Source organism: Scyliorhinus torazame, chromosome 13 (genome assembly GCF_047496885.1).
Source record: "Scyliorhinus torazame isolate Kashiwa2021f chromosome 13, sScyTor2.1, whole genome shotgun sequence".
NCBI lineage: Eukaryota > Metazoa > Chordata > Chondrichthyes > Carcharhiniformes > Scyliorhinidae > Scyliorhinus > Scyliorhinus torazame.
The window spans coordinates 57,009,937-57,036,453 of record NC_092719.1 but is presented as its reverse complement, the minus strand read 5'-3'; the positions used below and the strand labels follow the sequence as shown (position 1 = coordinate 57,036,453).

Sequence of the window (26,517 nt, the reverse complement as noted above, 5' to 3'; positions counted from 1 at the left end):
GGGCTTAAATGGGTTGGTGCAGACTCGATGGGCCGAATGGCCTCTTTCTGCACTGTATGTTCTATGTCTATGTCTATGATGTCATCACCCCTGAGGTGTAGTAACATTTCCTCACAGTTTTACAAATTGAAAATAGTTGGGGTTTCGTTCGGGTTCCCAACACAAGTACTTAATATGTGTGTTTAAATTATCTGTTTGAATGTTTACAGATATTTATTTATAAAGAAAGAAGCTGAAAAATCTGCACTTGAATCTGCAGATCAACCCCAAACTGTTATTTCAGTGCATGATTATTTACACTACGTTTCTACACAGGTATGTTGATGGATTGTTGGCTGAGATGTCAAAAGATTGCAATGAGACACTGTGTTTTTAATCCCTTTTGAAACAAACTTTTGCTCCCTTTACAACCCTTCCCACAATGAAATGAAAAATAACTTGACCTTTTATTTATGATCTACTTATGTGAGAAGAAAAGGAAACAGGGCAGTTCATGGTGACACTATGCTTTGTTTGTGTGTTGGAAATGCAGCTTGGTATTATAGTTAACTGAAAGAGTTGGACTGTTTTGTTTGTGTGACTTCCCAACTCATCAATTATATGGCGGCCCTGATCAAATCCCTTTATTTCAACTGCAACCATTGTAAAAAAATGTATTAATTAATGAAGGATTAATCAACTTTAATCAATTCCAGATGTAATGAAACACACAGTTTGCCAGAGTGATTTAACATGAATTCTATTTTTACTTTTTTGCTCTTGTACCTTGGAAAACAAATTCAGTAAAGCTACATCCCCACTGTAGCACCTCACTAGATGTAAGCACTAGTTGGGGAATCTTGGCTAAATTGTTGTAGTTCTATTTCTGACTTGTGGTCCTATTGTAGCCAGCTTTCCCTTGACTGTAATGGACCACTCATTCATCCAAATTAATCTCCTTTACCCTGAATACTTTAGATAAATGAGGATTTATTTTAATTATACCAACATTGTGACCTAATTAATAGAAAATGTTCTTTTCCAGATTTGAGTCTAAACTTCAGTTACCTTGATTTTTAATGTTATCATTTATCAAATTAAATTATTTTGTGATAGTAAAGCTGTGAGTGTGACGTTGTGCTAAGTGTGAGGATGAGGTAACATTATGCATATAGTGTATGAGTCGTGATTGATGGAGATTGTTGGTCGGTGAGTGATGGGGAGGACCTGGTGCTCGATGAACAAAGTGTGAGGCGAGTGGTGCAGTTGCAAGGATATGATCTTGAATACATGAGGTCATTGAACTTCTTTCAGTATTGCATGCAGGCCCTTGGGGCTAGACTCTGGTATTGATTGTGACAGTCATTGGCTTTGTCTCTGTCTGGAGGATTCCTGGTCCCCTGTGGATTGAAGACCTCTGTCCTGTCCATCTCCTGCAACAATATTACCACTGCTGTATTTGAAATGCTTGGAACCTGTTTTCTCCCTTGTGCCTTTGTCACTCTTCTTGCACACCAGATATTTTTCCAGTCACTTACAGCATCTGCTGCAATAAAACTACATCTCCCCTTTAGGAGGTGCTGGCTGGCTTTAAGAAGTGTGGGCTAACTTGAACTTGTGCAAACCTCTCATGATTTTGAGCCCCCCGCTCAAGGGTGCAACCATTCCACAGCATGTTTAATGCTGGCTGCAAGCTGAAATCATGCAAATGAGCAGTTAGCGCAGAGTCAAGAGCAATGGATAGAGGTTAATTGCACAACATGGTCCCTGTGCCAATTTTTGGGCATTATTGAATTTTGTGGGTTTTATCTTTCATAGAGTAGTGTTCACTCAATATTGTACAGTGTCTGATATATTCAAAAATAAACTTATTTGCCTTTTGAAAATTGTACAATTTGTGTCTCTTTCCATTGAAAAATAGTTTGTACTTTTAGACATCTTTCTACTTTATTTCTAATAATTATACTAAGACTGTCTGTGCGGAATCTGCATGTTCTACCCGTGTCAGTGTGGGTTTCCTCCGGGTGCTCCGGTTTCCTCCCACAGCCCAAAGATGTGCAGGTTATGTGGATTGGCCACGCTAAATTGCCCTTAGCTAAGGTGGGGTTACTGGTTTACTGGGATAGGATGAAGGTGTGGGTTTAAGTAGGGTGCTCTTTCCAAGAGCCAGTGCAGACTCGATGGGCCAAATGGCCTCTTTCTGCACTCTTAAATTCTATGATAAGCGGAAAGATGCTCCGTACCACCACGCCACATTTCTGAATCACCCTGCCGGCGGGATTTTCCGTTACGCCGGCCAGTCAATGGGTTTCTCATTGTGGGGCAGCCCCCGCCGTCGGGGAACCCCCGGGCTGCTGGCAAAATGGAGCGTCCCGCTGGCGGAGAATCCTGACCGAGGTCAGTGACTGGATATTGTATATCTTATTTTGACTGTACTTTAATTGACATGGTAAAAATGGACTCTTGTTATTCAACACATTTTGCTTCTCGGAGCAACTCTTGGCCGTTGACTATTTTCTAGCCTCTTTTGAATCATTTAATCACTTGGGAAAGGCAAAAACAGAAGAAAATAATACATTGAAGCATCTATGCCACTGGCTCGGATTTAGTAGAATTAATCGGAGCTTTCTTGAATTCTTTTATTTTGACAGGGCACTGACTATTTAGGAGTTGCCTTTCATTTATATGACAGTGAAGATGAAGGAGAAGAGGCAAGAAAGAAACTTATTGCTCGAGAAGCAGAATTGAAATGGTAAACAACTCCTGTTTAGAACTTGTTCCACAGATATAGACCATTTGAAATTAGATTTGGATTGGACTTGGATTTGGTTTTATTGTCACGTATACCGAGGTACAGTGAAAAGTATTGTTCTGCGTACAGTCGAGACAGATAATTCCAAACATGAAAATCATGGGACATACGATAAATACACAATGGGCACGATTCTCCCAAAAACGTTCCAAGTTAATTTGTGGCGGGTTTTTCAGGGAGTTTCCCACTGTCTCTGCCAGCGTGTTCCCCACCGCTTTTCAATGATACTTTGTCACTTTTTTTGTTTCTCACCAATTTAATCCACACTTAGAATTTCTTTTAAAACTGGGGAGCTGAACTCAGAGATTGGGCCATCATTTTGATAGGGTGCCCCGATCTTTCAGTGAGTTTGTGTCCCCTCCTTCCATGGGCAATGTCAGCCCCACATACGTGGCTACTACCCCACAACCCCCAAGTGAAGATGCCCCGCTATGGGGGTCCCCCCTCTTCAGACCCCCCAAGCTCCCTTACAGCACCCCCTTCCCTTCTAGGACCCCCACCTATCACCACCCCCCCCAACCTCCAGGCCCAAACTTACCTGCCCTGCACTCCCCAACCCTTCAAACCCGCTGCTCCACCCTCATTTCATGGGCATGGCCCCCCTCACCTCCGACCCTTGGCAATGCCACCCTGGCACTTGGGCACCCTTGCACTGCTACCCTGGCACCCAGGCAGTGCTCCTGGCTTGACAGTACCATCTGGGCACCTTGGAAGTGCCAGGGTGGTAGTGCCAAGGTACCAGCTGGGCCGTGCCAATGTGCCCATATTCCAGGGGTGGGGCCAAGGGGCCACCCTGCACTTACCCTGACCACCCAGAGGTCTCCGATGGCCTGGAAGACCCCTGGGTGCTGTTCCGCCTGGTCCACGTTTGAGTGGACCAGCACTGATCGGCAACCAGCTGCAACCCTTCCTGGGGAGGTCAGAGAATTGACGGTGCCAGTGGATCTCGAGCAGGTAGGTTGTAAGTAGGTTTACGACCTACTTCCGCAAGCAGCATTTGGTCACGCCCATTTGGGGCGGTGTTCCAACTTTGACGTCTCATGGGACTCCAGTGAATCCCGCGAGGCGGTCAAGAGATTCGCTGGAGCTTCCCAGGATTCTCCGGCAGCTTTGTGCTCTTGCTTGAGCACAACACGGCTGGAGAATCGTACCCAAATGTAATTACATGGACATGGTCATTGGATGAAGCATACGGAGTGTAGTACTTCTCAGTAGAGAAGATGTGTGGAGAGATCAGTTCAGCCCAGAAGAGGGTCATTCAGGAGTCTGGTAACAGCGGGGACGGAGCAGTTTTTGATCCTGTCAGTGTTCTCAGACTTCTGTATCTCCTGCCCGATGGAAGAGGTTGGAAACGAGAATAACCCAGGTGGTAGTGGCCTTTGATTATGCTGCCTGCTTTCTCAAGGCAGTGGGAGGTGTAGACAGTTGTTGGGTGGGAGGCGGGTTCGCGTGAATGGACTGGGCTCACGACTCTGTAGTCTCTTACGGTCTTGGATCGAGCAGTTGCCATGCCAGGCAGCAAGATAGGATGCTTCCTATGGCGAATCTGTGAAAATTGGTAAGAGTCAATGTGGACATGCCGAATTTCTTTAGTTTCCTAAGGAAGTTGTTGTGTTTCTTAGGTGTTGTGTTTTCTTGGTCGCAGTGCTGATGTGGGTGGACCAGGGCAGATTGTTGGTGATGTGCACACCTAGGAATTTGAAGCAGTCAACTATCTCCACCTTAGCACCATTGATGCAGTCAGGGGTGTGTACGATCCTCCGCTTCCTGAAGTCAATGACCAGCTCCTTATTTTTGCTGACGTTGAGGGAGAGATTGTTGTCATTACACCACTCCACTAGGTTCTCTATCTCCCTCCTGTATTCTGACTGATTGTTGTTCGAGATCCGACCCATTACGGTCGCATCTTTAGCAAACTAGTTCATGTAGTTGGAACCAAATTGTACCACACAGTGTTGTGTGTATAGAGGGAGTACAGTAGGGGGCTAAGTCAATTATATATAATTAGATTTGTTTGGAACCTGAAATATCTAAATAAATAAATTTTATTTTTACGATAACGGAGAAATTTGACATGGCATTACTATCAAATTCGGGCAATTCAGGGTGTTTAGCTGGAATTCTTAAGTTATTGCACTGTTAAATACCCAAGTACACCACATTCAATAAGATGTAACTCTTTAGAGGATTTTTATAGCAGGATTAATGGCTTGAAACTGGAAGTTTTCATGAATTCACTGGTTGCTTTAGGCTTGCTCTCTGAGAGACCTTCAACAGCAAAACCTCTGGAGGAGGGTAGAATGACTGACAGCAACTGCTGAATTTCTGTCTTATTCTGTGCATGTGCAAAGTTCTGAAATTTCACGTTTTCAGTGGTAAATTATGGCGAATACTAACACAGTTGGCATGAATATCATTGTGAAATCTTGGCTATTTTGTTTTCAATCGTTATAGCAGGAGTAAGGATCTAATTTATCTATTTCTTTTTCAAAAAACAGGAAAGATGAAGTAGAAATTGCAGAAATGCGGCAGATAAAAGAGGAATTTACCCCTGGATCATGGAATATTAACACTGTAATGCTTGGAGGCCTAGGAAAAGAACCTCCATCAGAAGGTAGTATTTCTGTTCTCAGTAAACCTTTTTTGCCTTAAAAAAAAAAATGAGTAGCCTATCCTTGTATGAAATAAAGTTTCCTGGAATAACTTTATCGGAGACATGGCCTAGAAATTTAATCGTACTTGAATAAATGTGCTTCACCCATTTCCATGTGAATATCAGGCTGGGATCTCAGTAAAATAGGGCAGCGGATTAGGATGCTGTACTGGCCGGAGGAAGTGATTGTGTACTTGGTTTGTGGCAGAGGATTCACTTCAAAGGCTCAGGCTATCAGAGGAAGGCTGATGGGCATTGATCAGACAATGATAGGAACACTAGGACACCTGAGTCAAGGCACTGAGAGTGAATCTCGGCCCAGCTGGTGTTGAGGTTTTATGGATCATTCGACATGGACCATATGATAATATGTGTTGATGTTTGTCTTTACAGTTAAGAAAGAACATGACCCATGAATGTGAACTGAAGGGAGGAACTGTGGGATAAATAGTGAAGATTGTAGGATGTTGGCATATTGGAGATGGATGGGTTTATTTAGATAAAACGCTTTTGATATACTTGTCTCTAAGAGCTCTGGCATGGAGGGTCACTGGAGGTTGAAGTTGTTTCTGATCTTCCTCCTCCCCATACTGCTCCTTCTCCTACCCTTGACCCTCCTCCTGCCAAATGCATAGCGTTAGACAGTCCAATGCATACAGGCCAAGGGGTGGGTAGCAGGTGGCTTCAGTGGCCAGGGCACCCGGCCTTGGCAGCCAGTATGGGTGCTGGTGTGTGGCGCAGGTTGGGGGTTTGCCTGCCCTCTGGATTGGGGGTGGTGGAGTAGGATTACAGGTGTGTGGGAATGGGTTAGTGCCAGGGGCACAGTGCTGCCTACTCACCCTGGTCGCCCTGAAGAGGTCATGCAGTTTTTTCCAGTACTGCTGGCTGTTACGGATTGTGCTGCCCACGGCGCTGACCACCTCTGCCACCTGCGTCCAGGCCCGGCGAATGGCCGTGGCTGGCAGTCTCCTTCCCACCCCAGGCTACAGGATCGCCCACCTGTCCTCCACAGCGTCCAGTAGGGTCTCCAGTTCTGCGTTGGTGAATCACGGGGCCGCGCATCTTGCTGCCATCTTGTTGGCTGGGATGGAGTGTGTGGGGAGTGAAGTGTGTATATGCGGCTGCAACTTATCAGCCTCCTGAATGCCAATCCCGGATCCAGCGAATCCTGCACCATTTCTCATTGGAATCAATTGTGTTCTACATGGCCTCAGGTCTAGCTCCTTAAAGGTCGTTGAATCGCCAGTTGCGGCGCATGTTTTGCTGTTGTAGAACTCCAGCGTCAACACTTAACCTCAGGAATGGAGCATCTGGCTGCTGATTTTCCCAATAGCACATTGGATACCGGGGGCTGGATTCTCCGATCCTGCGGCTGTGTCCGCAGCATCTGTCTGGTCTTACGACCAGAAAGTTGGCGGCGTCCCTGTACCATCCTCCGTCCGGTGGGGGGCTACAGCCACACAGCGTAAAGACCCCAGCTTTACCTCTGGATACGGTCGTAAAATTTCTGGGTCCGTGGTCGCGCATGGGCACGCCGGCAGCCTGCAGTGGCTGTGCCGTGCAACATGGTACCGGGCGCGAGTGGACAGGGCCTGCCAAAAGCTGCCTCCCCTGTAACAAGCCTCACCCCCCCCACCAGTCACCCCCGCCCCCGCCGAAGGCCCCCCCCCCCCCAGCCGGAATGGCTCCCCCCCGACTGTGGCGGTGTTGGACTCAGTCTGCAGCCGCCACATGAGATCCCTGAACGGTGTGAGCAAACTTGCCCCATGCCGTCGGGGACTCGGCCCATCAGGGGAGGGGCTCAGGTGAAGTCCTGGGGTGCGGCATGCTCCGTGAGTATGCCGATTTTGAAGTCAACCTTTACTGATGCCAATGAATTTGGTATTTTCGAATGAGTGTCTTGTGTTTCAAAATATAAAGTCCTTGAGTTATAAAATAGTTCAGTGTCTTCCGGTCTTTCTGCCTAAAGCGTTCTTTTGCGATTTGGTGCGGCTCAAAATAAGAATTATTTTTAAAAAATATATATTTTATTAAAGTTTTCAAACACAATTCTTTCCCTTACAAATCAACACAAAATGGTAGCATGATACCTGCTATATAACATTGTTTAAGTAATATAGTAAACTAACCAAATAACACGAAGTAATGCTCCCCCCACCCCCTCTCCCCATCTAGAACACAAACAATTTACCCCCCCCCCCCCCCCAGGGCTGCTGCTGGTGGCTATCTATCTTCCCCCTAACGTTCCACTAGATAGTCAAGGAACGGTTGCCACCGCCTGGTGACCCCTTGCGCCGATCCTCTCAGCGCAAACTTCATCCGCTCCACTTTTCTGAACCCCGCCATATCGTTTATCCAGGTCTCCAGGCCTCGCTTCCTTCCACATGAGTAAAATCCTACGCTGGGCTACTAGGGACGCAAAGGCCACAACATCGGCCTCTTTCGCCTCCTGCACTCCTGGCTCATCCGCTACTCCAAATATAGCTAACCCCCAGCCTGGCTTGACCCGGACCTTCACCACCTTCGAGATCACTCCCGCCACTCCCCCCCAGTGCCGGACACGACCAAAACATATGTGTGTGGTTCGCCGGGCTTCCCCCGCACCTCCCACACTTGCCCTCCACTCCGAAGAACCTGCTCAACCTTGCTCCCGTTATGTGTGCTCTATGCAGCACCTTAAATTGGATCAGGCTAAGCCTGGCACACGAGGAAGAGGAATTTACCCTGCTTAGGGCATCAGCCCACAAACCATCCTCAATCTCCTCCCCGAGCTCCTCTTCCCATTTTCCCTTCAGTTCGTCCACCAGCTCCTCCCCCTCTTCTTTCATCTCCCGGTATATCTCGGACACTTTGCCCTCCCCGACCCACCCCCCCGAAAGCACCCTGTCCTGGATCCCTTGTGTCGGGAGCAGCGGAAATTCCCTCACCAGTTGTCTCGTGAACGCTCTCACCTGCATATACCTAAAGGTATTTCCCAGGGGCAGCTCATACTTTTCCTCAAGCACTCCCAAACTCGCAAACGTCCCATCTATAAATAGGTCTCCCACTCTCCTGATTCCTGCCCGGTGCCAGCTCTGGAATCCTCCGTCCAGCCTCCCTGGGGCAAACCTATGGTTGTTCCTGATCGGGGACCACACCGAGGCTCCCAGCACACCCCTCTGTCGCCTCCATTGCCCCCAGATACTTAATGTTGCCGCCACCACTGGGTTCGTGGTAAACTTTTTCGGGGAGAGCGGTAATGGCGCCGTCACCAGCGCCTTCAAGCTCGTCCCTTTGCAGGACTTCATCTCCAACCTTTTCCACGCCGCTCCCTCTCCCTCTATCATCCATTTACGAATCATCGCCACGTTGGCGGCCCAATAGTAGTCGCCCAAATTCGGCAACGCCAGTCCCCCTCTGTCTCTGCTACGTTGTAGGAACCCCCTCCTTACCCTCGGGGCCTTCCCTGCCCACACGAAGCTCGTGATGCTCCTATCTATTTTTTTAAAGAAGGCCTTAGTGATCAGTATAGGGAGACATTGGAACACAAATAGGAACCTCGGGAGGACCATCATCTTAATTGCCTGCACTCTGCCCGCCAGTGACAGCGGCCCATGTCCCACCTTTTGAAATCCTCTTCCATTTGTTCCACCAGCTGTGTCAGATTGAATCTGTGTAAGGTTCCCCAGCTCCTGGCTATCCGAATCCCCAGGTATCGGAAGTTTCTTTCCACTCTCCTTAGCGGTGGACCATCTATCCCTCTACTCTGGTCCCCAGGGTGTGTCACAAAAAGCTCACTCTTTCCCATGTTAAGCCTATATCCCGAGAAATCTCCAAACTCCCTCAATATCTGCATGACCTCTGTCATCCCCCCCACTGGATCCGTCACATACAGCAGTAGGTCATCTGCATAGAGTGACACTCGGTGTTCCTCTCCCCCTCTAACCACCCCTCTCCATTTTCTGGAGTCTCTCCGCGTTATGGCCAGTGGTTCAGTTGCCAGCGCGAACAGTAATGGGGACAGCGGGCATCCCTGTCTTGTTCCCCTGTGTAGTCGAAAATACTCCGACCTTTGCCGATTTGGGGCCCCATAGAGGAGTTTGACCCAGCTGACAAACCCCTCCCCGAACCGAACCTCCTCAGCACCTCCCATAGATACTCCCACGCCACCCTATCAAATTCCTTCTCTGCATCCATTGCCGCCACTATCTCTGCCTCCCCCTCTGCTGGGGGCATCATTATCACCCGAATAGCCGTCGCACGTTGACATTCAATTGTCTTCCCTTTACGAACCCTGTCTGGTCTTCGTGCACCACCTCCGGGACACGATCCTCCATCCTCGTTGCCAGCACCTTTGCCAGCAACTTGGCGTCCACATTTAGCAATGAGATAGGCCTATAGGACCCCTCTTTTCCCTCCGGGGGTTGGGACCTATATAGCCTCTCGTAAAAGGTCTTAAACACCTCGTTTATCTTCTCTGCTCTCCGCACCGTGGCTCCCGTTTCATCCCTAACTCCCCCTATCTCCTTCGCCGCTGTCCTCTTTCGCAGCTGGTGGGCCAACAGGCGACTCGCCTTTTCCCCATATTCATATCTCATCCCCTGTGCCTTCCTCCGCTGTGCCTCTGCCCTCCCTGTGGTGAGCAGATCGAACTCCGTCTGGAGTCGTCACCTCTCCCTGTATAGTCCTTCATCCGGGGCCTCCGCATATTTTTTATCTACCCTCAAAATCTCCCCCAGTAGTCTTTCCCTTTCTTTGGCCTCCGTTTTCCCCTTGTGAGCCCTGATGGAGATCAACTCTCCCCTGACCACCGCTTTTAGTGCTTCCCATATTACTCCTACTCGGACCTCCCCGTCGTCGTTGGCCTCCAGGTATCTTTCGGTACATCCCCGCACCCTTCCGCAGACTCCCTCATTCGCCAATAATCCCACATCCAGTCGCCAGAGTGGACGCTGCTCCCTCTCCTCTCCTAGTTCCAGGTCCACCCAGTGTGGGGCATGATCTGAAACAGCTATGGCTGAGTACTCCATTCCTTCCACCCTCGAAATCAGTGACCTTCCCAAAACAAAGAAATCTATCCGGGAGTACACCTTATGGACATGGGAGAAAAAGGAGAACTCTTTTGCCATCGGCCTAACAAATCGCCACGGATCCATTCCCCCCATTTGGTCCATAAACCACCTTGGCCGCTGCCGGCCTTCTTCCGGTCCTAGATCTAGATCTATCTAACCCTGTGTCCAGCACGGTGTTGAAGTCCCCCCCCCATTATCAGGTTTCCTACCTCCCGGTCCGGGATACGTCCCAGCATCCGCTTCATAAATCCCGCATCATCCCAATTCGGGGCATATACATTAACCAACACGACTTCCATTCCCTGTCGTCTGCCGCTCACCATCACATATCTGCCACCGCTGTCCGCTACAATGTTCCTCGCCTCGAATGACACCCATTTCCCCACCAATATGGCCACCCCCCTATTCTTTGCGACCAGCCCCGAGTGGATGCCTGTCCCACCCATCCTTTCCTTAACCTAACCTGGTCTGCCACCTTCAGGTGCGTCTCCTGAAGCATGGCCACGTCTGCCTTCAGTCCTTTTAAGTGCACGCACACTCGGGCCCTCTTAATAGGCCCATTTAGGCCTCTCACGTTCCACGTGATCAGCCGGACTGGGGGGATGCCCGCCCCCCTCCCCTGTCGGCTAGCCATCACTCTCTCTGGGCCAGTCCCACGTCCCGGTTCCGCGCACCCACCCGTCCCCCAGGCGGCGCATTCCCGCCCCGACCACCTTTTCTTTTACCAGTTCCTTCTCGATCTCCGCAGCAGCAACCCAGTTATCCCCCCCCCCACCCCCACCCCCACCCCCGCTAGACCCCCATCTAGCATGGTTACTCCCCCCATATTGCTTCCGAAAGTCAGCTGACTTCAACTGACCCCGGCTTCTCCCGCTCTCTCCTTGACCCCCCCGTGTGAGGGACTCCCATCCACCTTGCACCTATCTTCCCGCCATCATCTTTCTGACGCGGGAACAAGAAAAATAAACCTTGTGTTGTCTAGAGCCGTCCCGCTCCTCGTGGCGCAGCTCCCTCTGCCGCCCCACTCCCATTCCCCATCCCCCGCCTGAGTCTCTTCTTCCCCCCCCCCCCCCCCCCCCCCCCACCGGCGCCCACATTTCTCAATGTCCCCCCCCCCTCCCCAATTTACATTTCTATATACATCAGCATTGTCGTTTCCCCTCCAACATCAGCCCCTCAGTTCTGATCCAGTTTCTCGTTTTTAATGAAGGTCCATGCTTCTTCCGCCGTTTCGAAGTAGTAATGCCTCTCCTGGTGCGTGACCCACAGTCGTGCCGGCTGCAACATCCCGAACTTCACTTCTTGTGCAGCACCTCCTTGGCTCGATTGAAGCGCGCCCTCCTTCTCGCCACCTCCGCACTCCAATCCTGATACACTTGTACCACCGCATTCTCCCATCTACTACTCCGTACCTTCTTGGCCCATCTCAGAACCGCCTCTCTATCATTGAAGCGGTGAAATGGCACGATCATCGCCCTAGGTGGTTCTCCCGCCTTTGGTCTCCTCCCAGGGACCCGATGGGCCCCTTCCACTTCCAAGGGGCCCGAGGGGGCCTCAGCTCCCATTAGCGAGCGTAGCATTGTACTCACATAAGCCCCGCCGTCAGCTCCTTCCACTCCCTCGGGGAGACCCAGGATCCGGAGGTTCTTTCTCCGTGATCTGTTTTCTAGGACTTCAATCCTTTCGATGCACTTCTTATGGAGCACCTCGTGCGTCTGCATTTTGACCGCCAGGCCCAGGATCTCGTCCTCGTTGTCAGTCACCTTCTGCTCCACCACACGGAGCTCTATCTCCTGGGCCTTTTGTGTCTCTTTAAGCCCCTCGATTGCCTGTAGCATCGGGGCCAGCACCGCCTTTTTTAGCAGCTCCACACACCGTCTTAAAAATTCATCTTGGTCCGGTCCCCATGTCGCCTGGGCTCCCTCCGCCGCCATCTTGCTCCTTTCTTCCTTCTGCCGCTGCCCTCGAGGATTCTTCGAGATCTGGCCGCCGCCGCCGATATTTTTATTTTTCGCTGGGGGGACTCCCTGTTGTCTCATCCCACACCGGGTTTTGTCCCGAGAAAATTCCCCGTTGGGGCTCTTAAAAGAGCCCGAAGGTCCGTTCGAGCTGGAGCCGCCGAAACGTGCGGCTTAGCTGGTCATCGCCGCAACCGGAAGCCAAAATAAGAATTATATGGGTGGGGCAACCACCTCAGATTTGCAGGGGAATCTTGCAGAGGGAGAAGCAGGCTGAGGTGGCTGGTGCTACTGAACCTGCTGTTTTACTTTTGCGCTGCCACTGCGGCGGTGTTGGGCACGGTATAGCGATAGGGGCTAGGGCACAAACCTATATTTTTTCACATTAAACATCTTGTGCACAATGTTACAACCTGCCTCGGTGCTCTGTTAGAAGGGCGTGAGAGGTGGTCTGGGCTGGCCGCAGAAAAGGCGTGAGCGGGGGGCGCGGAACGGGTGAACGTTGGGGGTGGGCTTGGCCCAGGGACCGTGGTTCATCCCTCCGGCCCTGGCAGGGACCACCCCCACCCCAGCCAGCCCAGCCAGTGTCAGGGCCGGCAGCTCACAATCGCGCCTTTACGTGTCCGACCTCCTCTGTCTCCTGATGCACAATCAATTGCACAAAGACTAAAGTTGGGTACAACTGTGGCTTTATTACAGTCAGATACGTGGCCTCCTGCTGTAGCTGGCGAAATGGCAGGGCACTGGAGGTCATGCATATTTATACAGTTCTCCATGGGCGGAGCCAGCCGGCAGGAGCTACCGGCAAACCTGTAGTGCAGGTCCTACCTTACATCTCCTATTACAGTGGTTCACCACATTCACCCCCTGTTAAAAATGAGTCCGGTGGGGGTGACGTGAAACTATATACAATTAGTGCAATTATGTACAGTGGTAGGGAAAGAAAAGTCCATGTTGACGGTCCGGAGTCCGTCAAAGGTTCAGCCGGTCTGGTGCTTTGGTGGTTCGTTGGGAGCGGCGTAACGGTGGCGGTAAAGTCGGTGCTGGCGGTGGTGGAGGTGGCACTGATGGCGGTGGTGGCGGTGCTGATGCTGGCCAGTCATCGGCGAACTCCGGGAGCGTGCAGAAGTCCTCTTCGTCCTCTTGTGCGGAAAAGGGGAGGGGAGGGTGCTCTGGTGGAGCCAATATTGGCGGCGCAGTGGAAGGTGGGGGGGGGGGCGCATTGGTGGGGGTGTGTGTTGGGTGGAACCTGACGGTGCCAGGTCCCTGAGTGAGACAGTATCTTGGCGGCCGTCGGGGAACTCAACGTAGGCATATTGAGGGTTGGCATGGAGCAGGTGAACCCTGTCCACCAAGGGGTCCACCTTGTGGAGTCAGACGTGCCTACGGAGAAGGACCGGTCCTGGAGCAGCGAGCCAAGTCGGGAGCGACACCCCGGATGTGGACTTCCTGGGGAAGGTAAAAATATGTTCATGGGGTGTGTTATTAGTGGCGCTGCCCAATAGTGACCGGATGGAGCGTAGAGCGTCAGGGAGGACCTCCTGCCAGCGAGAGGCTGGGAGGTTCCTGGACCGTAGGGCCATCTGGACAGCCCTCCAAACCGTCCCATTCTCCCCGGGGTTGTAGCTGGTCGTCCTGCTGGAGGCTATACCCCTGCTGAGCAGGAACTCACGCAGCTAATCGCTCATGAATGAGGATCCCTTGTCACTGTGGATGTAGGCGAGGAAACTGAACAGAGCGAAGATGGCGCTGAGGGCCTAAATGACGGTGGCAGACGTCATATCGGGGCATGGGATGGCGAAGGGGAATCTGGAGTACTCATCGATCACACTGAGAATGTACGTGTTACGGTCGGGGGAGGGGCCCTTTGAAATCCACGCTGAGGCGTCCAAAGGGGTGGGAAGCCTTCACCAGACGGGCACGGTCTGGCTGGTAGAAGTGTGGCTTGCACTCCGCACTGACCTGGCAGTCCCTGGTGACTGTCCTTACTTCCTCGACGGAGTAGGGCAGATTGCGAGCTTTGACCAGATGGTACAATCGCGTGACTCCCGGGTGACAAAGGCTGTCGTGTGGGGCCCAGAGTTGGTCCACTTGTGCGCTGGCACATGTACCTCGGGAGAGGGCGTCTGGGGGCTCGTTGAGTTTACCGGGGCGATACAAGATCTCTTAATTATAGGTGGAGAGCTCGATTCTCCACCGCAAGATTTTATCATTTTTGATCTTGCCCCACTGTGTGTTATTGAACATGATGGCTACCGACCATTGGTCCGTAAGGAGACTGAATCTCTTACCGGCCAGGTAATGCCTCAAATGCCGCACAGCTTCAACGATAGCTTGGGCCTCCTTTTCGACGGATGAGTGTCGAATTTCAGAGGCATGAAGGGTGCGGGAAAAGAATGCCACGGGTCTGCCTGCCTGGTTTAGAGTGGCAGCAAGGGCGATATCTGAAGCGTCGCTTTCTACTTGGAAAGGCAGTGACTCGTCCATTGCGCGCATCCCGGCCTTGGCGATGTCTGCTCTGATGCGGGCGAAAGCGTGTTGTGCCTCGGCCGCGAGGGGGAATTGGGTGGACTGAATGAATGGGCGGGCCTTGTCCGCAAAATTTGGGACCCACTGAGCGTAGTAGGAAAAGAACCCCAGGCAGCGTTTGAGGGCCTTGGGGCAGTGGGGGACGGGAAGTTCCATGAGGGGGCGCATGCTGAACGCACACTTCTCTTTATTGTAGGTCAGGTTGAGAAGAGTGGCAGTGCAGAGGAATTTATCGAGGTTGGCATCGTGGTCCTGCTGATCATGGCCGCAGATGGTGACATTATCTAAGTACGGAAAGGTGGCCCGCAAACCGTACTGGTCGACCATTCGGTCCATCTCGCTTTGGAAGACCGAGACACCATTTGTGACACCGAAAGGGACCCTAAGGAAGTGGTAGAGGCAACCATCCGCCTCGAAGGCAGTGTATGGCCGGTCCGACTTCCGGATGGGGAGCTGGTGGTAGGCGGATTTCAGGGCAATTGTTGAGAAGACCCGGAACTGCGCAATCTGATTGATCATATCAGATCATATTGATCATATCAGATATGCGTGGGAGGGGGTACGCGTCGAGCTGCGTGTACCGATTGATGGTCTGGCTGTAGTCCACGACCATCCTGTGTTTCTCCCCAGTTTTAACCACTACCAGTTGGGTTCAGCAGGGGCTGTTGCTGGCCTCGATAATACCCTCCTTAAGCAGCCGCTGGACTTCGGACCTGATGAAGGTCTTGTCCTGGGTGCTGTACCGTCTGCTCCCACTGGCAACGGGCTTGCAATCCGCAGTTAGATTGTCAAAAAGGGAGGGGGGACCGACATTGAGGGTCGCGAGGCCGCAAAAGGTAAGTCATAGAATTTACAGCGCAGAAGGAGGCCATTCGGCCCATCGAGTCTGCCCCGGCTCTTGGAAAGAGCACCCCACCCAAGCCCACACCTCCATTCTATCCCCACAACTCAGTAACCCCACCCAACACTAAGGGCAATTTTGAACACTTAAGGGCAATTTAGCATGTCCAATCCACCTAACCTGCACATCTTTGGACTATGGGAGGAAACCGGAGCACCCGGAGGAAACCCACGCACACACGGGGAGAACGTGCAGACTCCGCACAGACAGTGACCCAAGCTGGGAATTGAACCTGGGACCCTGGAGCTGTGAAGCAATTGTGCTAACCACTATGCTACCGTGCTGCCCTAAGGAGTGGTAAGGGCCCGCCGAATTTGAGGGTGAGGCTCTGGAGGTTGCACTGGAAGTGCAGGCCCAACAGGAGTGCAGCGCAGAGATTAGGAAGGACATAGAGGCGGAAGTTACTAAATTCTACGCCCTGGACCGTGAGGGTGACTGTACAAAATCCTCGGATCGGGACAGAGTGGGATCCGGATGCTAGGGAGATCCTTTGATTGGCAGGGTGGACCGCGAGGGAGCAGCGCCTTACCGTATCTGGGTGAACGAAGCTTTCGGTGCTCCCGGAGTCCAGCAGGCACGAGGTCGCGTGGCCGTTGATTTTAACCGTCGTCGACCAAGTTGTGCGGGCGAGATTGGTCCAGCGTCATCGAAGCGAGCTGCGGGTAGCCATCGGATGCTTCGGGTGGCGAGCGTGTGCGGTTCCGATGTCGGGATGTCCGGAGACCCTGTGGGGGACAAGATGGCGGCACCCATGGTGCGCACATTGAGGGGTCGGGACAAGATGGAGGCGCCCTAGGTGCGCACGTGGCCGAAGGGGGACAAGATGGCAGCGGCCATTGGTCGCACATGGACCCGGGAGGAGAAGATGGTGGCTCCCATTGTCGCCTGGCGTGGGGGAGGGGGCAATAGCAGGCACGATCGCAGCGACTGCGCGGGCCTGGCACACAGCCGCGAAGTGGCCCTTTTTACTGCAGGCTTTACAAACTGCAGTGCGGGCTGGGCAGTGTTGGCAGGGATGCTTCTGCTGACCGCATAAGCAGCAGTGGGGACCCCCGGGGTGCGCGGATCGGCGTGCGGCGCAGGCGTATTGGGAAGGCAGGACCCCGGAGGAGGAGGTCGTCGGCAGGGTCCAGGAGGGGTAGGAAGGAGTCGAAGGGCGGGCAGCGCGGCGGGAGAGGTATGATTGTACGTTACGGGATGCGACCGTCATGGAGAGCACAGAGGTTTTCGTCTCCGCCAATTTGAGCTTGGCCCCTTCCAGTAATCGTTCGCGGATGCGATCCGACGCAATCCCCGTCACGAAGGCATCGCGCATGCGGAGGTTCGCGTGTTCGGCAGCCGTAACGACTTGACAGTCACAGTCCCTGACGAGTGGAATTAGGGCCCGCCAGAAGTCTTCGATGGATTCACCAGGTAATTGCGAGCGGGTGGCGAGTACATGCCTGGTAAAGAGCGTGTTCGCCTTCTGCATGTAGTGTTCCTTAAGGAGTTCCATTGCTTTTGTGTAATTCGTGGCGTCTTGGATCAACGGGAACAGGCTGGAGCTCAGCACGTTTATCTTCTGAGCCTCCGTTGGCTCTGGGTCCGCAGCCTTGATGTCGGCCTCAAAACATGCTAGCTAGTGAGTAAAGTCTTTTCTGGCGTCGGGCGAGTGCGGATCCAGCTGCAGGCGATCGGTCTTAATTCTGATATCCATTCTGTGGAATATCTGACTGTAATAATTTATTACAGTCAGATGCGTGGCCTCCTGCTGCAGCTGGCGAAATGGCAGGGCACTGGAGGTCATACATATTTATACAGTTCTCCATGGGCGGAGCCAGCCGGCAGGAGCTACCGGCATACCTGTAGTGCAGGTCCTACCTTACATCTCCTATTACAGTGGTTCACCACATCTCCTTCGTCAGCCACGGCGCCTGTTTCCTGATTTTTAAAAGCACAAGTGAATCTTTCCGTCGGGAGTGCAAACGGCGTTTACTGTAAGTGCAGGGTGGAACGCATCGACGCCGCTATCGAGGCACCAGAGAATTGCGATTTGGTGTGAACCGGGCGCCCGCCATAATCTCCGTGTCAAAACCGTTTTACTGCCCAATTGCATTTCCCTATTTGGGTGTCGGCCAACGGAGAATCCCGCCCCAGATTTTTGGAATCCAATGTCACTGGGTACTTTATTTTCAATTAAATGCTCTTCTCTGGTGTACATTCGATGCTTGTATTTTTGTGTTTAAGTTGTTCTGAATATTTGAATTCCATTATTTACAACTGTTAATGTGGAAAAAGTTATGACTGGAGAATATAAATGATGTGTAGATGTGATAAACATTCTGCCATTTCTGTTTGCAATCTCCTACCGTATATAGTTAATAACTCTGTCAAGAATTTGTATTGCTAAACTTGATATAGAATTCTATTAGTTTTAATCTTGTTTATGTTAAAAAAAATTTTTTGCTTTGCTCTTACAGCTGCCAAGGTAAGATTGTCCACTGCAGGTGTAAAGGTAATGACTTTTGTGGTCTATTGTTTCCTTCCCGTTATAACGCAGATGGTCACGTGTCAGTTGGTCTAAGTGCCATGAAATAACATAAAAGTAAAAATAAATTCGCCATCATTCCAGATGGCCATAGGCTGCTTTCCCCTTTGAAGAGAAAGCTGACTGGTGGTGATTTAACCTGAAGATCACCACATCTCAGGCGAGGGGCAACGTTGAGAAGGTAGGTCTTTAGAAATAACCTCAGTAGGGAGAATTGAACCCCCACTGTTGGCCTCACTCTGCATCACAAACCAACTGTCCAGCTAACTGAGCTAAACTTGCTCAAAGTTTTTGTTTGCATCCAGAAACAATTGTTGATGACAGTTATTACTTGTATTGTTTATGCTGATCAAATTTGATCATCAGTGCCTTTGATTTTATTTGCACTTTAGTGGGTCTGACTTATTTTTTAAAGGCTCAGGAAAGCTGGAAAAAGTTTTAGTTATACTTTATAATGGAGGAAGTTACTCAAGAAATAGACCAGCTTGGGACCCAATCCTGCATTGCTGCTTGCTGGGAGTGCCAGTTTTCATTGGATTATAAAGAAATAACAGCATAGAAAGCGGCCCTTGCTCGTGTTTATCCTCCACGTGAGCAATAGACAGTCTAATTTCCCCAAATTCCATTATTCATCTTGAGAAGAATAGAATCATACAACACTAAAGGCCACTTAGCCTATCGGGCCTTTGCTGTCATTTTAGAGGAGCTATACGATTAGTCACACTCCCCTATCATCTCTGGTTCTTCTGCCAATCACCTTTAATTTATGCCTTCTGGATACTGACTGTTCTGTTGATGAAAAATTACTCTCCAAAACCTTTCACAATGTCGAACATATTTATCGCATCTTCTCTTAACCTCTGCTCTGAGGAGAACAACCCCAATTTATACAATCTCTCCACATAGCTGAGGTTCTTCTCCCTGGCACTATTCCCTGGCACTATTCCCTGACACTATTCCCTGGCACTAGTCCCTGATACTGTTCCCTGATACTGTTCCCTGATACTGTTCCCTGATACTGTTCCCTGATACTGTTCCCTGCTACTATTCCCTGGTACTATTAGCTGGTACTGTTCCCTAATATTATTGCCTGGTACTATTAGCTGGTATTATTCCCTGGTACTATTTTCCTGGTACTATTTTCCTGTTATTATTCATTGGTACTATTCCCTTGTATTATTCCAGTAAATCAAAAGACGTGCAGGCTAGATGGATTGGCCAAGCTAAATTGCCCCTTCGTGTCCAAAAAGGTTAGGAGGGGTTATTGGGTTACGGGGATAGGGTGGAAGTGAGGGCTTAAGTGGGTCGGTGCAGACTCGATGGGCTGAATGGCCTCCTTCTGCACTGTATGTTCTATGTATCTCTGTAAATCTCTGCACAAGTCGCCAAGGCTTTGACCTTCTTCCCAATGTGTGGTGCCCATAATTGAACATGGATCCCCATCTGAGGCTCGACCAATGTTTAATGAAGGTTGCATAACTCCCTTGCTATAGTAATGCACTATTAATAAAGTCACATGTTTTTCAGCCTTCTCAGCTTACCTCGTCACCTCATAGAATCATAGAATTTACAGTGCAGAAGGAGGCCATTCGGCCCATCGAGTCTGCACCGGCCCTTACAAAGAGCACCATACTCAAGTCCACGTATCTACCCTATCCCCGTAACCCAGTAACCTCCACTTAAACTTTTTGGACACTAAGGGCAATTTAGCATGGCCAATCCACCTAACCTGCACATCTTTGGACTGTGGGAGGAAACCTGAACTTCCGGAGGAAACCCACGCAGACACGGGGAGAACGTGCAGACTCCGCACAGACAGTGACCCAGCCGGGAATCGAACTTGGGACCCTGGAGCTGTGAAGCAACTGTGGTAACCACTTTGCTACCGTGCTGCCCACGACTTGGGCATGACTTGCCGCACCTTCATTGACTTGTGCGAATAATTCTTCCCATCTGCCCTCCTGAAGTTGCAGAATGTTGCTAAGCTACAGTTTCGTGGGCACTGATCAGCCTCTGGTGCTTAAATTAAGTAGATACGCTTCATAGGTGATTATTAACAGACTGCAGCTTTCAGTGAACTGAGACAAGTTCACTGGAATAATCTCCTTCAATCACCTCTTGTTAAGTATTGACATCTCATTAATATTGCCTGCGAGCCTCCTTTCGCCTTCAGAATGATTTACAATGCCTCTTAAAACATGAGTATTGTCTGCAAATGTGGACATCACAGCCTCTAGTTATATTTTTAATGTAACAAGGGAAGTAAGTGGTTATAGAACAGAACTCCTTTGGAAAATTGCAAACTGCTTCCAATCATTCTGAGAAACTGTTTTCTTGTTTGCTGCCAACTAGTTTTACATTCATTTTACCCCCCCCCCCCCCACTTCCTAATTCCACACTTAATCACCTTCAATAGTGTTCTGTATGAATCTCCATGTACAATGTGTCCATTGTATTTTTTCTATCCAACTCATCTGTTAAAAAACTCCTGTCTAATTTGTCAAAAATATTGTTTCCCTTTCTGAATTCCTTTTTTACTCTTTGGCAGCTTCTGATTGTGTTTCATCAGATCAAGACTTAATAGCTTCATCTTGACCCCTCGCTTTCTGAATTCATGATTGCAGCCGCACTGTCACCAGTACTTCCTCACTGGAAGGAGGAAATGTCAGAAGATTTTCTCCAGTCCTATTCCCCGTGTGCTCTTCTCCCAACTGACCACCCATCCACCACTCTCTACAACAAATCACTGCTGTATCTCTCCGAATGGAAAGCCAAGAACATTATTGTTGGTTCTCTAGGAGCAAACCACAGTGTCAGAGATGGCTCAGAATGGGCTAAAATTGGTAAAGCTCTTTAGTAGAGAGCAACGTACCCAAAAAGGCTATATAAAGTACAAAAATGGCAGACGTGTGTGAAAAAATGTACAACCTCTACCTCTTTTTGTTTATTCTTCCAACTCCCTTCCAATAACAGGAATATGTAGATGTTCAGAGGAAGCTTGGGAAAATACCCGACGTTGAAGATCTAGATGATGTCCAGAGCAGACTGCGACGTATTTGGACTATTCTGCGCGCCCCTGATTCGGAGCGTCTTGACATGGCCATTAAATACAGCTCACATAAACAGACAGCTCATGTTTCAAAGGTATATGAATAGGACAATGCTGGACCTTTTTGGAATCTTTTGCTGTAACTACACTGGCATTTATTTTCTGTTGAAGGAAATTTGCATGTATCTAACTTTTGATGTTTTGATGCTAAATCACCGCTGTGCACAAATTTCCTCAATCATTTACACCGTTTCTAAGGTATAACCATTGAAACCTTGGGGGCTGGATTCTCCATTTGGGAGACTATGTGCTGACACCGACATGGGAACGGTTGCATTTTACGACTGAACAAAATGGCGCAAAATGGCCATTGATCCTCCACCAGGTGGAGGGCCAGCAGGCACGCAGCGTAGAGCCCCCGGATCTAGCTGCGGATACGGATGGAGAATTGCCATATCTGTGGCCGCGCATGCACATGGCGGCGGCCTGCAGCGGCCGTGAGTGCCAACGACCTCTGCAGCAGAGGATAGCCATCCAGTGCCGTAAGAGGAACAATGATCTCCTGCATCTGCCAGGGTAAGTCACTCTTCTCATCACTCCCAACATCACTCCCACACACTTACATGCCCATTCGACATCCATAGGGATCTTGCTCACTTGCCAACTCAAGGGACACTCACTTTCCCAAACGCACCTTCATTTCCCCTGTGAGTCATGTTCTCATCACCTTCTGGTCACATTCACCATCCGCACATCCTTATCATCTGTCCTGGCACGCATCCTGCTTACGCTCTTCCCATCTGTTTTCACACATGAGAAGCTGGCACACAACTAGATGGGCGGATGGACGCCAGAACACAAGGTCCTTATGGGCTTTTAGGGCAAAGCCATCCAGCTGGCCGGGAAGGATGTTAACTGCTCCTGTGCTGGTAATGAGATCAATGGCGATAAACCAAGTCAGGATCCAGCACTGCATCATTCCTCAGATGACAATGCTGTGAGTCATGTCTCCTGTCTCTAAAGGCCTCTTGCACTAATGACCTCTTTCTGTTGCAGGCACATCCACACCTTCCACCTGTGTAGAGACAAGCAACTCAGTGGGACCTAGTTCTAGAGGAGCCTTGGGGTCACACTCAGGACCACAGCAGGAGGCAGGGTCGTCCCAGGGTTCCGGCACTCAGAGGATTGCTAGAGACCAATATTCTGCTGAGACCCAGACAGCCGACGAGCCTCGGGACTTTGTAATGCCTCAGTTGCTGGATCTCCAAAGGCAAACTCGGGAAACTCAGGAAGGGATGTCTGATACATTCCTCGGATTGAAAGTCTGCATGGAAGAATCCGTCCACCTTATGTCTGAGGTGATGTGAAAACACTCCAACGCAATGAGGTCAACATAGCTAGTTTGGTGGCTGCTGTGCAGACCTTGGCACAAGACTTTGTCCTGCACTGCTGCCAGCCGCTCAGGTGATCTTGTGTCCGCCCACCTGAAATCCTCTTCCTGCGATTGCTTCAGCTCAAGCTCTATAGGCCAAGGTGGATGACACTAACAGCTGGACCCTGAAAGCAGGCCAGGACCCTGAAAGCAGGCCAGGACCCTCCAGTTGTCAGCCCTGCCGAGGACGTTCGCCAAGCTCATCAAGGACAACAGGGTGTGGCAGCCAGCAGGCTGCCTCCACCTCCACTGTAGATGTTGGGGATGTACCAAGACATAGTGACAGGATTGGAAAGATTAAGAAGCTCTAGTTGCACAGTGTGGGCATGAGTGTTAAGCAAGTGAACATAACGTTCACCTCTGTAAATAAACTCTCATGAATTGCACCCCTTCTATGGCTCCTAGTTCTGATGACCTGTGTTCCTTTAGGCCCAACCAGAAAACTTGATTCCTGTACAAGGAAAATGCAGGGTGCTCAGACCAGGGCTTCCTCCATGTGCTTTGTGCAAGGTTTCCAGCACAATGGTGGTGTCCCTTCACTGTGACTGTGTCTTGTTGGGAATGACGATGACTCCCACAATGTACAGGGCTAGCATCACTCATTCCAGTCATTGTCCATGTCTGCTCTCTGCACCTTTGAGCTGTGGCTGTGCCCCCCACCATCCTGTCTGCCTCAATCTCAGGTGATACTGAACCTCAAGGCTACAAGGATGCTGTAAGATCAGGAGAGGTTAAACTTTCCCCGATGCATCGCCATGATATGACCCTAGAACAAGTGGGCTACCATCAGCCAGACAGGAGTCAGACATTCATGCAAGCTCTATGAGGATCTATGGACTGTTCTCACTGCAAATTGTCATCATCCTCCTGCATTGTACTGACTATGGGAAACCGCTGTGTCCCTTGTAACAGAGTATCTGTATCAGTCATATGGGAGAGCAATGTTCACAGAAACCATGTGAAGAAAGTGGGATATCCTCACTGGATGTCCGCACCAGCCTCCATGCTTCTAGCAGCAATGAGTGTGTCCTGAGCTCAACTGCATCCTCTGGACATTGCCATTGTTTCATGGCCGACGTCTTCTCCCTCGAGGATATCCTCAGCCTCACCCCCTTCGATGTCTTACTTATCGGAGGAAAAGTGCCACTCCTCCACCCCTCGATTCAGCGTCGATATCCCTGAGTCAAAGGCTGATCAAACCAGAGTCAGAGCCGGTACCCCTGAGCTAACCCATTATTTTATGGAACAGCTTTGTGAGTGCTGCGCTCATCTCCGAGCTCCCTTCAGAGGGGTGCACTCCTTTTGAAGCCAGTTGTAATTCTGGCAGCTACTGTTGTGGATGGAATTTTAACAGGTGGGTGGGGTATGATTCCGCGTATGGGCCAGATAATGAGATGCAAGTGTATTATAATGATTTCCTTCACTTTAAACGGCGTGAAATATACCATGCCACTGACTGGGGGCGGGAGGGGGGTATGGAAACAACATAAAATGCGACTTTTGTTTTGCAATATTTTCCGCTCCTGCCCCCGTCACTAATGGCAAATCCCGGCCCTGATCTGGCTGGAGTAGCTACAAGCAGCAGCAGGATCCAAATGCAGTTGCAACATTTAACCACTGTGTGTTGCTGTGGAGCAGTTTAAATTTCTTTACCTCCGGTAGCAGGTTAGAATGAAATATTACTTTTCAGGTATTATTCTTAATATTTTGTCTTTTAGCATGGTGGCGCAGTGGTTAGCATTGCTGCCTCACGGCGCCAAGGTCCCAGGTTCGATCCCGGCTCTGAGTCACTGTCTGTGTGGAGTTTGCACTTTCTCCCCGTGTTTGCGCATCTTTGGGGGCCGAGCCCCAACATTGAGGGGCTAGGCCGACGCCGGAGGAATTTCCGTCCCGCCAGCTGGCGGAAACGGCCTTTGGTGCCCCGCCAGCTGGCGCGGAAATGACATCTCCGGGCGGCGCATGCGCGGGAGCGTCAGCGGCCGCTGACAGTTTCCCACGCATGCGCATGCGCAGTGGAGGGAGTCTCTTCCACCTCCGCCATGGTGGAGACCGTGGCGGAGGCGGAAGGGAAAGAGTGCCCCCACGGCACAGGCCCGCCCGCGGATCGGTGGGCCCCGATCGCGGGCCAGGCCACCGTGGGGGCACCCCCCGGGGTCAGATCGCCCCGCGCCCCCCCCCAGGACCCCGGAGCCACCCACGCCGCCTTGTCCCGCCGGTAAGGTAGGTGATTTAATTTACGCTGGCGGGACAGGCAAATTATCGGCGGGACTTCGGCCCATCCGGGCCGGAGAATCGAGCGGGGGGGCCCGCCAACCGGCGCGGCGCGATTCCCGCCCCCGCCGAATATCCGGTGCCGGAGACTTCGGCAACCGGCGGGGGCGGGATTCACGCCAGCCCCCGGTGATTCTCCAACCCGGCGGGGGGTCGGACAATGTCGCCCATGAGCTGCCTCTTTCCAGTGGAGACAGTCAGTGAGTAGAGACACCGGGTTGATTCAATATTACACCCACCACGTGGATTGCAGCAACTGGTTAATCAGTCTGGGTAGCTATAGTAGGATTAGCTGTATTGTCTAACCCGAGTAATAGAAGTGTAATAGTTTAATAAACGTGTTGAAGTTGTCTCCACGTCTGGACCTTCCTTTGTCAAGTGCACCACAAGGAAACCGCTTATGTTACACCTACAACATAACAAATCAATGTGTAGGTAAACCAAACAGTTGCGTCATGGCTGCACTGGTCATTTTAATCATCTTTCAAAAGCTTTGTTGATTAAGGTTTCTGCAAGTGAGTAAATAGGATGTGGATTGCTACATTAGAATTCTAACTGCTTCAACCGTAGATCTCTTATAGAATCAGCTATATTCTGAAGAAATTATTTTACTGCCAATTCTCTGGATTCATGAGCCGCCTCTGCTTATTCAGCATGTTCACTTTTGGAGAAACACAGAGTAGAGGAAGAAATAAATGTGTTCCTCCGTATTATTTAAATATAACTTTTCTAATCCAAAACCTCCCATCCCCGAAATGCAATTTTCTACTCCACATCTAGCTTGATTCCCATACAAACCAAGCAAATTGAATAAAAGACCTGGATACATTTTGTCAAAGGGCATCCTCCTCCTTCCTGATTAACTCTATTTCCTGTATCTGTTGTTTTCTGCTTTCACAATAATATTATCTCCATGCATTGTGTAGTGAATCCTCCATCTATTACGATCCTGGGCCAGACCCAACATTGGTCAAGATACTGGACAAAATCCCCAATATTTTTAATTTTGTAAGACTGTGAGGAGTGATTTCACAAAAAACATAGGGATATATTGTATGTTAAAACAAACTTTATTACTAATACAGTTTTAAAATATCTTTAACATGGCGCAAGAAAAATAGCTTAAAATTTACCCCTTAAAGCTAATCAATACAATGAATACAGTGTCACAATAACCCTTAACTGCCAACTTTATTAAAACAACAATTTACTCAAACAACAAACCAGCTCTCAATCCACTGTTAAATACAAGTAGCATTCCAGGAATACCTGCTTTACAGAGATGTTTGGATACTCTACTTTGAGAAAGAGAGATCTTTTGACACTGCCTAAATCCTGTCAGAACCATGCACACA

At 50.2% G+C, this 26,517-nt stretch overlaps 2 protein-coding genes across 2 annotated transcripts in view; both read left to right on the top strand.

Annotated features, from left to right (window-relative positions):
• Positions 1-20,991, top strand: part of LOC140387617 (coiled-coil domain-containing protein 87-like) — a 160,872-nt gene extending 139,881 nt beyond the window's left edge. Inside the window, exons 13-17 of the mRNA XM_072470809.1 lie at positions 210-315; positions 2,631-2,731; positions 5,290-5,405; positions 18,343-18,350; positions 20,959-20,991. Of these exons, the coding sequence (XP_072326910.1) occupies positions 210-315; positions 2,631-2,731; positions 5,290-5,405; positions 18,343-18,350; positions 20,959-20,991 (364 nt within the window). The remainder of the gene's footprint in view (positions 1-209; positions 316-2,630; positions 2,732-5,289; positions 5,406-18,342; positions 18,351-20,958) is intronic.
• Positions 20,992-21,223: 232 nt separating this feature from the next.
• Positions 21,224-26,517, top strand: part of LOC140388039 (coiled-coil domain-containing protein 87-like) — a 47,811-nt gene continuing 42,517 nt past the window's right edge. Inside the window, exon 1 of the mRNA XM_072471567.1 lies at positions 21,224-21,554. Within this exon, the coding sequence (XP_072327668.1) occupies positions 21,507-21,554 (48 nt within the window). The 5' untranslated portion in view covers positions 21,224-21,506. The remainder of the gene's footprint in view (positions 21,555-26,517) is intronic.